At 33.5% G+C, this 16,562-nt stretch overlaps 5 protein-coding genes and 1 long non-coding RNA gene across 9 annotated transcripts; 4 read left to right on the top strand and 2 right to left on the bottom strand.

Moving 5' to 3' along the window:
* The first annotated feature begins 696 nt into the window (after positions 1-696).
* On the top strand, positions 697-2,267 carry Datp (purine phosphoribosyltransferase family protein Apf). Its single transcript, XM_012371979.2, has 2 exons — positions 697-1,639; positions 1,849-2,267. Exons 1-2 carry the CDS (start codon positions 1,528-1,530, stop codon positions 2,163-2,165), a joined length of 429 nt encoding a protein of 142 aa, XP_012227402.1. The 5' UTR covers positions 697-1,527; the 3' UTR covers positions 2,166-2,267.
* Positions 2,229-2,874, top strand: LOC105675127 (serine palmitoyltransferase small subunit B). Its single transcript, XM_012371985.2, has 2 exons — positions 2,229-2,493; positions 2,732-2,874. The coding sequence occupies exons 1-2, from the start codon at positions 2,385-2,387 to the stop codon at positions 2,818-2,820; spliced, it is 198 nt and encodes a 65-aa protein (XP_012227408.1). The 5' UTR covers positions 2,229-2,384; the 3' UTR covers positions 2,821-2,874.
* A 487-nt stretch (positions 2,875-3,361) lies between these two features.
* LOC105675124 (Suppressor of cytokine signaling at 36E) lies at positions 3,362-7,977 on the bottom strand. The gene is made up of 6 exons (XM_067354912.1): positions 7,622-7,977; positions 6,427-7,103; positions 6,025-6,338; positions 5,711-5,950; positions 4,694-4,960; positions 3,362-4,617 (listed from the first exon to the last, which is right to left on the bottom strand). Exons 2-6 carry the CDS (start codon positions 6,905-6,907, stop codon positions 4,330-4,332), a joined length of 1,590 nt encoding a protein of 529 aa, XP_067211013.1. The 5' UTR covers positions 6,908-7,103; positions 7,622-7,977; the 3' UTR covers positions 3,362-4,329.
* A 403-nt stretch (positions 7,978-8,380) lies between these two features.
* Positions 8,381-10,146, top strand: LOC105675126 (zinc finger protein 706). Of its 3 annotated transcripts, none has more exons than XM_012371984.2 (3): positions 8,381-8,816; positions 9,445-9,589; positions 9,669-10,146. In XM_012371984.2, exons 2-3 carry the CDS (start codon positions 9,446-9,448, stop codon positions 9,756-9,758), a joined length of 234 nt encoding a protein of 77 aa, XP_012227407.1. In that variant the 5' UTR covers positions 8,381-8,816; position 9,445; the 3' UTR covers positions 9,759-10,146. The 3 variants fall into 3 exon arrangements, with proteins under 3 accessions (XP_012227407.1, XP_012227403.1, XP_012227404.1); XM_012371980.2 differs by having other exon boundaries at positions 8,384-8,806; XM_012371981.2 differs by lacking the exon at positions 8,381-8,816 and adding an exon at positions 8,988-9,156.
* A 1,083-nt stretch (positions 10,147-11,229) lies between these two features.
* On the bottom strand, positions 11,230-11,832 carry LOC136999907 (uncharacterized). The gene is made up of 2 exons (XR_010890186.1): positions 11,695-11,832; positions 11,230-11,452 (listed from the first exon to the last, which is right to left on the bottom strand). It is a non-coding gene; the product is annotated as an uncharacterized lncRNA (long non-coding RNA).
* Positions 11,833-11,996: 164 nt separating this feature from the next.
* Positions 11,997-16,506, top strand: Gnmt (Glycine N-methyltransferase). 2 transcript variants are annotated; one of them, XM_012372180.2, is made up of 6 exons: positions 11,998-12,137; positions 12,876-13,074; positions 14,016-14,360; positions 15,235-15,370; positions 15,611-15,731; positions 15,898-16,506. In XM_012372180.2, exons 2-6 carry the CDS (start codon positions 13,032-13,034, stop codon positions 16,183-16,185), a joined length of 933 nt encoding a protein of 310 aa, XP_012227603.1. In that variant the 5' UTR covers positions 11,998-12,137; positions 12,876-13,031; the 3' UTR covers positions 16,186-16,506. The 2 variants fall into 2 exon arrangements, with proteins under 2 accessions (XP_012227604.1, XP_012227603.1); XM_012372181.2 differs by lacking the exon at positions 12,876-13,074 and having other exon boundaries at positions 11,997-12,137.
* Positions 16,507-16,562: the final 56 nt, after the last annotated feature.

Here is a 16,562-nt window from a genome sequence, read left to right as displayed (position 1 = left end):
TTATTATTATTATTAATGTTAACGTAAGGCCCTTCAGATAGCATTAATGGTATTATCCCCGGCATATAGACGAATTAATTATATACTGTAATCTATACATAAACCCACTCTTCGCTCGCTTGCTTTACGAAATGAATGTATAAATTAATGATCGATGCTTAACAGGAAGAAATATAAATCTAAGAACATTTATGATTTTAACACGTGAGAAAAACGGATTTATCGCGAGACAATTAGAGCCGCAGAGCTGCACGGGCGACATTTAAGAATTCCTACCCGGCATAATGTCGGTGGGGCTTTTTGTGATTTTTTTTGTATGTAAGTATGTGCCGCGATATATATTTCTCCCGCGTGTGTGTGTTGCCCGTACAGCTGTGCACATGTTCTCAGCACGCACATGATACACATACATGAAATACATTACATACACATGTCAGTCTCTGTAGATAGATACATACATACAGCTTTGCTAAGTGTTTTCTGGTGATCGGTATCTAGCCAAAATGTAGCAAAACGTTTATAATAAAATGGTAACACGCATTGTTTCCCGATTCAGATTCCTGTCAAACACGCGCATTCATCGACATGCAAGTAGTCCATCATTTCTTTTCTTTCTTTTTCATCGATCAACAATCCGGCGGCGATGCGCGGCTATCCATTGGAAAATTATCACTCATACAAGATTCCTACAATCGTGAAACAGACGAACGTATTCTTTTCTAACACTGTCAATTAGTGTGTATATATAATTATGATGTATAAATACCAATAAAAAGGTATTTTATTCGAAGCAAAACCATCAGCGTCGCGTCGCGTCGCGTCTAATTATATATACGCTTCTTAGAATTAGAATTAGATTATTAAATTTATTATGACAAATATATTATCTAGTCGTAAACCTTTTAATATGTAAGTTTCACTTCCATGTTTAAACTATAAATTTTTGCAAAAGTACAAAAAACGGCTGATAATTTAAAAGAGATAAAATGAATACTCTGTGTTGAATCCTACAAATATTGCTGATACAATATCAATGTTGCAAAATAAAACTGCATTCCCTTGAACACCGTTGCTTGAAAATATAAAAAGCCATAAATATTTCAAGAAAAGTACTCTGATTGAACAAGTAAACGTATATACATGGTACTTGTCTTAAATTTTATTTTATTTTTATTTATAATACATTTACTAATATTTTATAATAAATTATGATTGTCTTGCCATATATACGTCAACTGCAAATATAATTTTTTCAATCCAAAAACTAAATAAATTCTTTTTATTTCATTATGTATGTGCAATATACGTGCAATTGCATCTCATTAAATAATTAACGATCAGTTTCTAAAGTTACGATATGATACGATACTGTTTCTGATATAAAAAAGAAAAATTTTAATAATCAGTAATAATTATTGTTTTCTCCGTAAACATATTATCGTCAGTCGGCTCTCACAATAGTTGCACGCGTGTTATCCGGGTTCTAATCGCGTTAGCGACTCTCGGAATAATTTTCTGTCGACCGTCATGACACAACCGCGTGCTTGTGGTCTCGTCATTTTTCGCCGGGTCCAAGGGACCATTCAGTATCTATTGATGCAAACATCGTATGGACAACATCACTGGACGCCACCTAAAGGTTCGTATATTTCACAGATTAATATACTCCACGGGATAGCGACTTTTCATCAGCTGACAATTTGACAATCGGACGGCTGAAAAGAACAGAAGTCTGACTAGTCGTTGACTCGTACTACTTGCTCCAGATTAGCAAAACGATTTCGACAAAACGGCCAAGTAGTTCGAATTAACAATAAGTCAGATTCAGTCTAACATTATTGATCGCAGGTCACGTCGATCCAGGTGAATCTGACATGGAAACGGCATTGCGCGAGACGCAGGAGGAGGCTGGTTTTGTGTCAAGCGATCTGAAAATCTTCGAGGACGCGAAACACGAAATGACCTATCAGGTGAAAGGCGTGCCGAAGATCGTTATCTACTGGTTAGCAGAGCTGCTCAATCCGGACAAGTCCGTGAAACTGTCGAACGAGCATCAGGCATACGAGTGGCTTTCATTGCGCGATGCTTGCAATTTGGCAAAATACGCCGAAATGCAAAAAGCGCTGAATGAATTCGACAAATATATATCTCAGAAGCTAGCGTAAATTTCATTCCGAATTCATATTTATTTTCATATATTTCCGAGTCAAAAAATCCTAATCAAATATAAAATTGATAACTATAGAAATAAACCTTGTGACTTAAAATTGTTTTAAAAATGGCGCTGCAGTGATGAATCAGCAATCATCAGCAGTGTTCGACGTAACCTTCCTAAGCCAAAGTTAATTTACAGAAGTTTAAATAACAATTATTTATTAACCACAATGGTTAATCCTGTACAAAGTTTACGAGCTTTCCTAAAGTATTGGTATTTCCGATATATGCTCGTAACAGAGCTGTACATGGTTGAACAATGGGAGAGAGATTTTATAAGTATCCTTTAATTATAACCTTCATGTTTATCAAGTGATTGTAAAATCATATTTCTTTCGTCATAATATTGAGAGCAATGGATGGATAAACCATGGATAATCATAATCATGATAAAGGCATCATTAATAGGAGGTCGAATTTTGCAACTGTGAATGTGTGTAGAAAATAGTGTTATGTAATACACCTAATATACTTTAAAAGAAAAAATCTTTCAATATATTCCTTAAATTAATAATAGATATCTTTTTTATAGCAATGTTCTTTCTCTTTTTCATCTTCAACTACAAAGTACTACTGCCAGTTACACAATACGTATTAGAAAGTTAACTGTCAGTGTAGCATAATTACTGCAATGTATAAAAAACATAATTGTTCCATCATTCCAAAAATTTTTAAAACACGACTGTGATTGTAAGAATCTAATAAAAAAATAAAAGTTTTAAAATAATCAACTATTATATTAAATTTAATATAAAAATACAATACAAACCTATTGTTACAGATTGATGGAAATTGTGCATTATTTGGAGATAATAATTTTATTTAAAACAGTTTGAAAAATTATGTTGAAATACTTTATTTTTCTTGGTTAATTACTTTCTTCTTGCTTCACTGATTTCTTGATTTACTGATTGTGTAGAAGTATGCATTATAAATGTTTTAAATTAAAAGCAACTTTTGTAAATATTATCCTCAGCTAATTAATAACTTTCCACGTAAAAACCTTTTTCCAATGAAAGAAATGGTATTTAAAGAAATGATGCATGAATTATGTAATAGTTGATGAATTATGTAATAGTATTTTTGGGGACGATCTGTATATACCTGGCATAATAATAGGTGTTGAGACATTAGTAAAATATGTATATGCATAATAAATATTCAATTTATTTTTTTTTTTTAATACGAAGTATATGAGTAACCATTAACCAATACTTTTAACAATTTCATACTAAATACTATATACTTTGCAAATTTATCAATTCAATGATTTGTATCGTTACTCCAAATTCATTGCAGCTGATATCTTCCCCACGTTTCAAAATTTAAATAATTTACATAAATTATAGATTTTCTGTATCTGGCAATGATGAACATCAACACAGACAGCTTTTATCTAATAATATTTAACGTTATAAATAGGCACAATAGGAGTAATACGACCCAGATCTTGCAATGATTTTGTAACTTTAGTTTACGTATAGAGGTTAAACTTGAAGACGTAATTTTACAATAAGCACTAAATTGCCATCCTCGAGGCATAATTTGGTATCATTCTATAAAAATTATCAATATACAGGCTGTTCCCATAACTTTAATTAACGTTAAATTAAACATATTCTGAATAACGGTTAAAAGATAACGTAGTTAGGAATAAAATAGAGAAGTAAGAATAGTAATAATAGAACAGTAGCAATGATATTGAGGTTTACATAATACAATAAACGATGTCTTTCAATACCGTGCGTGTGTGTACGAAGCACTGCTGTCCTGATGTATTTACATACGGGATTTCCCCCGAGTTAAACATAGGCACCTGTCGCGCACAAATTCGCACAAGTTCCATCCATTTTTTCCCTCTTTTTGCTTTTTAAATTATAATTACGCCTTTTTTTCCCCGAGAATCTATTATCGCTTAAGATGAATACAATGCTTTTATTGCTAATATTGCAATGATGTTTCTGTGTAACTGTATGTCGGAGTCATGGTATTCCTGATATTAGAACGCTGTCTGTACCGCTTGCCGTTTGATAGGACGGCACAACTGTAAATACGGATAAAGAAACATAATTATGCAACATATAATAAAACTCTATCGAATATCAATACGAAGACTCATATCGGTAAACATGATATGGATCTGCAGTCCGTCTGTGGATCGTTATCCATGTCTAACTGCCTGACTCGTACTCTCTGCTTATAATGGTACTCCTTGAGATAGCTCTTAAGTGTCTTTGGCAATTGCAGCTTGTTTATGCCATCGTACGTTGTCCGCGTGGTTATCACCGCTCTGCACAGGTGTTGCAGCGGAAACGTGAAATTTCGGTGCAACGGAATAGTGAGCATGGGCTCGAAAAACATGCAACACGAGGGATCTTTATAGTGCTCGATCAAGCCGCATACCTATAAAAAGTATAACATGAAACTGAAGTTCGCCTCGCATTCGCTATTTATAAGAATCAATATGAGTGATACGTACTGTTTCGGAAGCGTAGACTCCTGGGTCGTGCGAATCAAAGCTAAATTTGTGATTCCACTGCTCGATCCGCGCGTGCAACGAGCGCCCATACTTGCGGAAGCTCACGGAAAACAAAAACTCCTCCTGCGCGGAGTCTCGTAGCAAAAATGTACCTTCCTGCTTGCCCTCTAACAAGCGCTCTGCCTCGTAACGATCCATCTTTCCCCAATAAAAAGAGCAGGCCGTAATCGACCTTAAGTCCGGCACGAGACAGTGAACATAATCAATCTGCGACATAAATATAGACTGTGAGTATGCTGCGATACATACGTAATGCATATATTTACAAAAAAAGTTAGAGAAACGTAACTGCGTACCGCGTGTTTAAAATATAGTTGTTGTAAAAACAACATTTGACGTGCTTTGAACAAATGTGCCTTTCTGTTCATGCGATTCTTCACATGAACAATTTTATATGAATGCGTATGACTGATACTACGCATATTATTCGTATTATACAGACTTTCTATACTATTTATATTATGTATATTGTTCATACTACTTGCACTATTATATCAGTATTAACCGAATTATTTTCTGTGTTTGCATAGTTTTCTAATTCTATTTCTTCTGAGCGAAAGAAATTTATAAACATCTGACACTTTATAAACACTGTTCTTTGTAATAATTTGATATATATATTAACGGAATCACTGTACGGATATTGTTAATAAATCAATTTTATAGCAACTGACTTAAAACTTCAAATTCAAGACTAGATTGAAAGTCAGCGAAAGGCAACTAAAGATCGCCTGATATTATGACTCAAAAGCTAAGCCAATTGTAAACATTAGGTGAAATCCATAAGTCAAATTACAACATATTTTAGATACATCTTTTACACGTAAAAAAAACTATGTATATAACATACACAAAATAATTACTATTTAGGATGTAAATTTATTCGTCGAAGTATCAATGTTTATGAATTTTTTTTGCATGAATATCAAGCCGAATTAATAGCATGCAAAGACTTACCTGAGTGTGCGCGGGTCTTTCGATATTTGGAATTAACGTAAAGTCAATCTGCGATAAGGCTGTAAGCGCGGCAGCTTGAATACCGGCATGTGCTTGGAACAATGCCGCCAAACTGTCCACTGTTATTCCATTAGGATGAACTTGTATTCCCGTAGGATAATTAGGCCTATAACCAGGTGGAGGCTCGACACCCTCCTCCATCTCTCGAGCGCGCTGCATTCGCGCACGTTCGTCGCAATCCTTCAGAAACACAAGAACATTAATGCAATGAAACTTAACCCAAGATCCCTTAAGAATGAGAAATAAAAACGTACCTCCATAGGAAATTCCTCGGGGTTAAATCGCGATAAATCAATTACAGGGCTAGGTGGCAGAGGTCCGAGAACGGGACTCTGCGGTGCGGATCGACTATTAAACACGATACCTGCACCCATAGGATGCTCCTCAGTTCTCCTGTAACCGGTGCATACGCAATCTGAATTACTATTCCCTTGGCCGGGAATAATGTCCGTGTTTTTAGAGCTTTTGCTCTTGGCGCAATTAAATTTCAACACCCAGTTGCTACGTTTCTTCTTCGACGATAAGACGTGATTACACACTGGGCTTTGATCTTTGTTGCGCTGTTTATCTAATGCAAACAAATATATATAAGTTAGTATCGCATAATTGACAAATAACAGAATTACACGGTGAGATATGTAGGATTCAGTACGTACTTTTTCTCTTTCCAAATGATAAAGTTTTAGAGGATCTTCTCAAAGGTGGATTTACAGGACTATCTTCGGAACTGCTACTACTATTGCTACCACCAGGACTACTGCAGCACGCGTCCTGTTGCTGCCTAAACGATGGCTCGCTAGTAACATTGCCATTATTACAAACTTGTTTCGCATCCTGAGTTTCAACGGGTTGACTATACAAAGTTTCGAATCTAGAATTATGGTTATCTACATCTAAGTTTAAACGATCGTTGTCCAAATTTCCCTCTGATTTACATTCTGGTCTGTTCGGCAGTATATTAGAGTTCATTACAGGTACATTGCCATTGGTTTCATTCTCGGGCAAACTCTCAGTGCCATCTCGATTCACCATGTCCAAAGGCAATGGTTGGCTGAGCGCGTTAGCGCATATCTCAGTAGGCTGTCTCTCACCATCCATTCTAAAGAACTCTCTGAGACTAGCAAAGTGCTGTCCCATTATTAACTAGAATGGCAGGCATTTTATCGCCTTAATAACTCTTTGTCTACACCATGATCGTAGAAACTACTGAAGACACAAGATGTGAACTCTTAACTCGGCATAATGCAACGGCGACTCTTCACAGATTCTACATCCACTTAACTGCATAAGGGATGGTATGTCAGAGAATACAATAGGTCTGTTGCATCTTTACCTGTAAAAACAATAAAAAGCACTGTAACGTTTGAAAAACCATCTACTTGGAACATTTATATTTCTGCAATATTACGTAAAACTTATATATAAATATTAATATATATACATAAATATTTATATATTTATATATATATATATATATCTTTTTTTTACATAATACTCTAGAAATATAAATTTTTACAAGTAAATAGTTTTTCAAACAAGTTTTTATGCACACATGTACATATATTAAATATAAAATATAAAATACTACTGCATTATTTTAAATATTAATTAAACACAAGCATTAAATATCAGAAATTAAATTCACACTTCAATATTAAAAATTGACGAATAAGGGCGTGTCTTAGCACAATCTCATAATCGTCATGTCAAGTGCAAATATTGTGTCATGCATGACAATTCTAGATGACACAAGGCACCTCGAGCAAAAAAATGATGGGCAGACGAGAGTTCTATTCTCGTGCCACAATGCTCGTATATTCTCGATTAATTTATTTATCAATAGCAACTTGCCTCGCATACAAATTCCATGGGGAGCGATATTAAAGAAACGGAGATGATATCAACCTCTCGAGACTATTTCCTAATGGTAGCAGGTCGAAACACGTTCAAACAAGTTACGTGCGATGAGATAAGCGGACGATTCACGGAACACACACACATACACACGCACCCACGACACACTACCGAATTTTGTGACCACAATGACGTTACCGCGACGATACTGTAGAAATTGCGTTTCCTACCACGACGTAATCCTTCATCGAATGTCGGACTCGAACAATTAAAATTGTCAAAACATGTCCCGTGAATCGTCAGCCATTTTCCCTAATCGCGATAAACCGCTGGCTATTCATGCAGTATAGAACACCAACCCATCTTCAAAAAGTTGCAATGTTTAAGCTTGCATCTCATGCAAGATTAATATTGCATTCAATGCAGTATGAATCTTCCATAATGCAAGTGAGTTATTGGGAAAAAAACACAACGCAAAATGATTCATTATTTGAAGAAAAGGAAAAAGAGCGCAAAAAATACATAGCTATCGCAAAAATCACATGCGCGTTTCCCGAGGTGCAATTGGCTGTCCAGTGCATTGCACCAATTCGGACATCTGACGAATGTTAGGTCTGTTCTTTATAGCTGAACTGGCTGCACTAGTTCAGAGTTTATCTTTTTCCCTCCACGTTGAAAGGAGAAAGATAAACTCTGAACTAGTGCAGCCAGTTCAGCTATAAAGAACAGACCTATTGTAAACCACGCTTTAAACCCGATATTCGAATGGCGAAAACCTCACCGAACCTCTATGCGTATATATCGATCAAAACGAAATTTTATATCGCGCTGCGGCTTCCGCAAGGCGGCTCGTCGAGCCTCAGGGCACGCTGCAAAATTACGCCCCTTCACAAGTGCCGTTTGCGCTAAACGCGAATTCAACCGTTCGACAGCTGCGGCTTCTTCGCGCGAGTATCCTCGTCTGCACGTGAAGAGTGCTTCGGGCATCGTAACTTTCGCTCCGCTCGCTCGCGGCCCGCACGGCTTTTCCTTCGCCGAAGAAAGAAATTTCTCTCCAAAGCGCTCGGCGTGAGATACGAGTATCGTCCGCGCTTCCATCACGCTGAGAACCGGCTGTATTGTCGAAGGAAGAAAGAGACTGTTCAAGACCGTTGTAACAAGTTTACGTCCGTCTGTGAATAGGTAAGAAAAGGTCTGTCCCGCATAGCTGCACACCGTTATCTGCACTTGAAACAAGACGGATATACAATTGACCGTTCGGTAAAAGAGAGATGGAAATTTTGCAAGAGAGTACGGCCGAAAGACACACAGACATCCCTAAGCTTCCGCGCTCGTCTCGTAGTGAAATGTACTTTCCTTCTAGAAAGTTTTTCCCATACTTTTTTCGAACGATTGAACTGACCTCATACCTTACCTTACACTGCGGTACTTGGGGGTAGCGAGCGCGATTATCGCAGTGACAGCGACACGTGAACGATTTCAACTAGCACGAGTTTCGTGAATATCTTCGATCGCACGTTTCAACAATTTAGGTAAGGTTCAATATGGTTCTGTGGTTTATTTCGAGAGATGACAAATGCGAAAGATAAGAGGGACTAGTCATCGTATATTGACAGTTGGCGATAACCATTGAAGGGTATGATGAGGCTTACAGCGGGGGGAAGATATTAGATATGTGTCTGGTAATATTCTAAACTTAGTTCTGTATTGGTGTCAATGAACCTCACTGATGCGAAAGCAAGCAGAACTGAGCATACTTTTATCATCAATATCACGTGGGATGTATTGCTTTTTTATGTATTGGTTTCTCTTACTTTCAGAATGGCCCGTGGACAGCAAAAAATACAATCTCAAGCCAAGGCAGCTGAGAAAAGTGCGAAACTAAAAAAGCAGCAAGGACATAGCGCCAATGATCAGAAAAAGGCAGCACAGAAAGCACTTGTACATGTGTGTTCTGTATGCAAGGTTAGAATCTTTGTTATTTATGAATACTTTGTGGCTTCTATGTACATTTTATGTGATTCAAATTTTTTTTTATTTACAGGCTCAGATGCCAGATCCTAAAACGTACAAGCAACACTTTGAGAATAAACATCCCAAGAATGGTTTACCGGACGATTTAAAGAATATATGAGGGTATACAAATTGTTGTAAACTGTGGGGATCTTGGATGCAAACGCAGAGAAAAATTGCTGCAATTGACAAAGTGATATAGTTCAACATTCATTTGATCTGATCATTGCATAGTTCCAGAAAATGAATTATACCTTGTTAGTGTTTTAACTAATATATTGCAATTGAAATTGTTATGCACAACTCAGAATAATAGGCAATTAATCATTTATTTGTAGAAATTAATGAATTATTTGCTATTGATTTGTAAAAGCTAATATTTCACATAAATGACATAATCTTTTTACATAAGCGCAATATTTACATTTTTGGTTGCATATATGTTTACAAATAAAAGTCATAAACTTGATGCAAAATTCGAAAAAAATATATATATTTTATAAGAAGAATACAGTAGTGTTAATTTCCTATTTCTGTTGAGAAAAAATGATATATAGAATGATATAAGTGATAATTTAAATAATTTTTTATAAACTGAAAATATTTTTATCACAATAGAACTTGTTATTACTTGATGACATTTTCCTCGTACAGGAAAGAACGTCTTCTCGTCAAATTTTTTAGTTTTTACTGTAAATTGTAAAAAGAATAATATTTTCTGCCATTGACTCTTCGTTGCATTTAACTAAATATTTATATTTTGATATATGACCTTACAAGAACAATTTTCCGATTTATAAGGTTGAATAAAATGCAGAAAAATTTTTAACTACACTGCCAATTTGTAGTTAATTGTATCGTATGTTTTTTGAAAATAAGAATAATATATGGTCAACTGAAGATATTATTACATAGCCCCTTTCCCTCATTTATCAATTAAATTATTTGTTTGTGGTTTAACTTGTAGCGTTGAACTAAGCTGTATATTTTATTTTATTACACAAAAGAATTAATATAACAAAATTTTATGCTTATTAAATACGGAGTGTAGTACTGGAAGTAGTGCAATAAATTAAGAATAATTTATTTTATATATAATAATTATATATAAAATAAATCTTTTTATACATAATTAAAATGTAAAACATGATCTATGATGTATGTAATATACGTTGAATTCAATAAAGAATCTATTATTCTTAATATATCATTAAAATTTTATACTGACACATATAAATTTACAAATTTGACGGTATTACGAATGCTTACAACATTTTTTAAGTATTTTTTGGAATCTATATTTTACGTTTCACCATAATAATTGTAATAATTACCATTGGAGTCTAATATTGTCTTACGACAAAATTTTCCTCTTCATATGAAAATATATATGCATGTGTAAGATAAGTGTAATTCATTCTAATTATAACACTAATACGCAGTGAACTACATTTTTATACTTTGCACCATAAACAAAACAACACGATCCAAAATTGCACACGTGAAAACGAACTTGTTCACAAAACTCGGATTAAAACTATGAAATTTGCTTGAATAATGGAAAATGTTTTATTTTAATAAAAAAAATAATATATTTAAAAAATTTTTATATTTTTTTGATTTTGTCAAACGAAAGCTAAGTATGTCTGTTTTATTATTGACACTTCATTAAATATCATATTGTACAAATATTGCAAGTGCAGGTGTTCGGATCGATTTCTCGCAGCCTTACGTCTTCCAATTTTTTTACAAGTCATCGACTCGCAAGTCATCGTACATTGCGTCACACATTAGATAGATTCTGGGCGTTGCAATCTGATGAAATAAACACTGTTCATTACATCCCATTTTTGGAATATAAATATTAAAAAAAAGTTTTTGTAATTATGACGTCAATATTAATATTGCCATATTTATCACATCATATAGCTCTGCACTATTATCTAATAAAAATTTATTATACAGATACAATAACGTGGAAGAATGAGAAAGCGGTATAAATATTGAATCCCGATTTCAAAAGTAATTTGCGATATTTAATTGACATTGAATCTTACACAAATAGAAACACGTATTATTCACTTGTAATTCCTTGGATAATTAGCAATTTTGATCACACTTTATTCGAGTCAACCGTAAAAATCTGTCTTTAGATCCAATTTTTTCGGAAACTGAAGTCTTTCACAACTTTTACGATGAATTATATCACTCATTTTTATCAGACGTTATTAAACTGAATCGTTGGTGTATCGTAGAAACTATTACATCACATTGAGAAGTAATCCAATGACAACGCTCGCCACAACGGTATTATAAGCGCACTGTCACAGCAATATTAACAAGTGATAACTACCACAGTGTATATAAATACGACGGTTATTGTACCACCGCGACAGTTTTCATTCAATTTTAGAGCAGTTTTCATAGCGATATCACGCATCAAACGAAAGTTAGATTATCGTCAATCGTGAAATTTTTCATTGAAGATACGATATAGAAGGTACGAGAAAATTGCAAATTTTATAAAATAACAGCTTAATCATTTACAAAAAAATTAATTTTAGAAATATAAGAAGAATTCATCTTAGATTTAAATTATAATTTCTATTTGTATACATATGTTTTATTGTTTCTTAATTTAATTAAATTAATTTCTAAATTAATTTAGATTAATTTCTTTAAGTTATTAAAAATTAAAGTAAGAAGGAATCATCGAGCTGTTCAAGAGTATTTTTTTTTTATTCAGGTTTCTCGTGACAGTAAATTTTATTTGCGAAAAATTTGATTTATTAGAAAAAAAATATAAAATAAAACAAAATAATAAAAATTATTCACACACTTATACATTTCTGTAACATGCATTACATTTCGACCCAAACGATTGATTCCATATTGCACGGTCAGGAAGATCAAAAAAATTAATAAAAATATATATTATATATATATAATTACATATATTAATATAATTAACGTACATATAATTTAATTTCACATTTATCAATCATTAATTAAATCATTAATTAAGAAATTAATTATCAAATAATTATTATCATAAAATGATCGAGTAAGTGTCACAATAACTAACTAACTTCTTTTGCGTGTTTCTATCATCACTATTCGAATTTTGATGTACGATTACTTCCGCACTATGATTTAATCCCTCACCGACATCGTTACGCACGCTTAATCAAAGTACACGTTGGCATTAGTATTCTCGAGAGTAAATAGAAAATGTTAGGAGACGCTGCAATTATGCTCACTGGCAACTCCCTACGGGCGCGCGGTGCCGTAACGCGGAGACGATCCTTCCCTCATTTGCCCTTGATGCAAACCTGATGCATACTTGATTCACGTCGAGAGCCCTTAATTACGATACGCGAGATAACAACAAGTTATGCAGAACGGCTATGATGAAGGCCCATCTGGACGATCTCGTGGTAAGTGTGGATAGGAACTACAGGAATAGGACACGTGCTCAACAGTTTGTAGCCTATTAATTATCGTGCCCGTTGTCAGATTTCATTGTCAAAGAGAAGACGCCTTAAAACTTTAGAATTACAAAAAAATAGTTAAAATTAATTAAAATACGTGGAGTTTCGGGTTTATGTTTTAAGATTGTGTTAAGTGCGCAATTAATTAAATTAACATAATTATTAATGACATACACAAATGCTCAAAGTGGTAGGCTGTAAAAATCATGTTTCACAAAATATTCTTGTAAAGTAAACATCATCTGATGATAAATAATTATATATTATATTAATAATGATATATTCATATTTAATCATGCGACATATGATCCGTTGAGGAAATATAATCTTGCCTATTTCATGTTATCTTGCCATAACTTCTTTTTATCGAGTATAAATAGACCACACGTAACATTGATTTAAATTCGCGTTTATTAAATTAAGTAACAATAGCTAAATTGCTATTGCTAAACAATATGCTAAATTGCGACTTAAAAGCATATTTAACATCTAAAGAGATAATTCTAAATAATTAATACATGTCAGAAGAAATATATTATGAAAGTAATATAATCTTACGACACATTGCATCATCGTTACGTAACATATTTGTAAAATTGAAATCCTCTGCAAAACAGTTTTGCAATATTTCCGCAATTTTTCTATGCTGTATAGAAAGAAATTAATCTAAATTGTTCTACATGATAAAAATGAAACAAAATTATATAAAAAGGGGAGAAGAATAGAAGAATAAAAACAGAAATTTCCAATAATTCACAATTTATGAATTGTTGAATTCCACAAATATTGGAAATTCCATGTAACATTCCATAATAAAAATTTCTAGCGATGTAATTTAATTTGTCTTCGTTTTAATTACACTCTAAAATATATGACTGGTTCTCCAGTTTTGTTCCAAAATCTCATGATGGTGGATTCCGTACACCGTACTCGTACGCCAGCCGAGGATGTGCAAGATCAATACGCGGATGGCAAAGCGGCGAAGATCTGGGAAGTCTTTATCGGCGACAAGCAGCAGCGTACGCAGAACTACCGAGACTTCCTGGTGGGCTTGCTTCAACGTAATGGATGCCGCCGAATATTGGATGTTGCCTGCGGCACCGGCATCGATTCCGTGATGCTGCTCGAAGAGGGCTTCGAGGTCATCAGCATCGACGCCTCTGATAAGATGCTCAAGTACGCGCTGAAATGCAGATGGGATCGTAGGAAGGAGTCTGCCTTTGACAACTGGGGTGAGCAAATAACGATGAAAATTGGACAAAAAAAAAAAAAGAAATAAAATAGAAATTATCTTCTGAAATGTAAAGAAAACAGAGATTAATTTGTTAAGAGGACAAAATCAAGAAAGTTCTTCTTGATGCAACAGTTTAAATCTGTTTTTATTCTGAAATATCACGTTTCATACTAATATATATGTAGTCAATATTTGTAGTCAATATTCTGATAACGCAAGATTTTAAGTTCAATGCCATTGAGTATTTACAAGTTTTTCGATTAATAATACCGATCAATAATTGTGTAAAATTTAATCGTGCAAAACAATACGCACTTATATACAGAAATTGTGAAACCGCAGCCAGATAAAGCAATTTAAAGCAAGGCAATGGCGCATTGCTTGACAAAAACAACCGGAATGCTATCAGTAATAGAAGAAATATAGAAAGGATTCGCGTTATCAGTAAAGGTCAATCATGACTTTTATTTTCCATATCATGATCTTCAACCTCGTGATCATGTAATACATTTGTAGATTAAAACGCAAAATAATTTAATAATTTATTGATAAAATTAAAGCAAGAAATACGCATAAGAATTTACATAATAATATTTTACCTACAATTGAATTTGTAATAAAAATCACTTCATTTACATAGACATAATGTCTAAAAAAAAAAAAAGATATAAACACATCTTAAAATATTAGGAAATATTTTTCGAATATTGAGAAATATATTGTCTAGAATAAAGTGGTAAAATAAAAAATAAATATATTTTAATGAGATGATATTTAATGAGAGAAGAAATTTTATATAAATCTGTCAAAAAATCTATTACTTATATTTATATCTATAATCATTATCATTTTGATTTCCTGGATTGCAACAGTGATTGAAGAGGCAAATTGGCTGACTCTATCTAGCGATATTAGTCATCTCATTGGAGAAGGTTTTGATGCCGTTATATGCTTGGGAAACAGTTTCGCTCATATGCCTGATTCTTTTGGTGATCAGAGAGAGCAAAGGTATATCAAATTTATCATCATCAATCATATATTGAATTAGATTATCTATATTAATTTAATGAAGCGAGATAATTTTCAAACTATGCTTTGCAAAAGCTTACTTTAAAGATAATCAAACTTAATAAATTTGTATAAATTTTGTGCATTAAATTTATGTATTAAATTTTACATGTTAAAAAAAGATACATTAGAGAATGTTTGCTTTTAATTTTGCATTATTTATAAATCATATTGTTTTAGGCGAGCTTTGAGGAACTTCGAGCGTTGCGTAAAGCCAGGAGGTTTACTGTTCATTGATCACAGAAATTATGATTACATAATCGAAACCGGCAAAACTCCCCCAAGATCCATATATTATAATGTAAGTATCATTCGCACATAAAGAAAAAATATAAAATCATTATTATTTTACAAAAATTTCGAATAGTTATTTCGTATTTGTCTATCGTATTGAAACAATCATGTTACTTTCTTTTTCTTCCGTCATTTTCGAAAAGCATGCACATTTAGAATTTTTCGTATTGCAGAGTCAGCATATGACGGATATCAAAACGTCGGTGCTCTACGTGGCCGGAAAGCCTGTGACCGTTATGATGGATTATGTAATCGCTCTAGACGAGAAGGACAAAAATAATCCTCAGGCCGTCAACGAGTTCAGGCTGTCGTATTATCCTCACAAATTATCAATTTTCCGCGATATGCTGGCCGAGACGTTTGATCACAGAGCAAACTACACTATTTATGGCGATTTCAAGCCGCTCAATCGCGTGAAGAATCCTGGATTCTACATCCACGTGCTGGAAAAACAACGTTAAAACCAAGCAGCGACATGAACAGTCGGTTTAATTAACAAGACATTCGTTCCTGAACAATATCACCGGTTTTTTTGGGGGACAGTCGAACATTCTATCACCGAGATTGAAGATTATTCACTGTAGAATGTTTAAAACGCATCTGTTCAAGGGATGAGGTGAAAATCTATTAGAGCAAGATGTGAATGAAAAAGACTTAATCAAAAAAGAGGACTGAAATTACTATAATAATTACTATAATAATTACTATAATAAATATTATTAATATATTAATATTATAAAATTAACAAGTATACTAATAAAAATATATTTTATACACATAAATTGTCAGAAATATTCTTTAATATTATCTAAAAAAAATCTCTATTAAATAAACAAAA

Source organism: Linepithema humile, chromosome 5 (assembly GCF_040581485.1).
Source record: "Linepithema humile isolate Giens D197 chromosome 5, Lhum_UNIL_v1.0, whole genome shotgun sequence".
NCBI classification, from domain to species: domain Eukaryota; kingdom Metazoa; phylum Arthropoda; class Insecta; order Hymenoptera; family Formicidae; genus Linepithema; species Linepithema humile.
The sequence above is the reverse complement of the archived record's forward strand: the minus strand, read 5'-3'. Positions and strand labels throughout refer to the sequence as shown.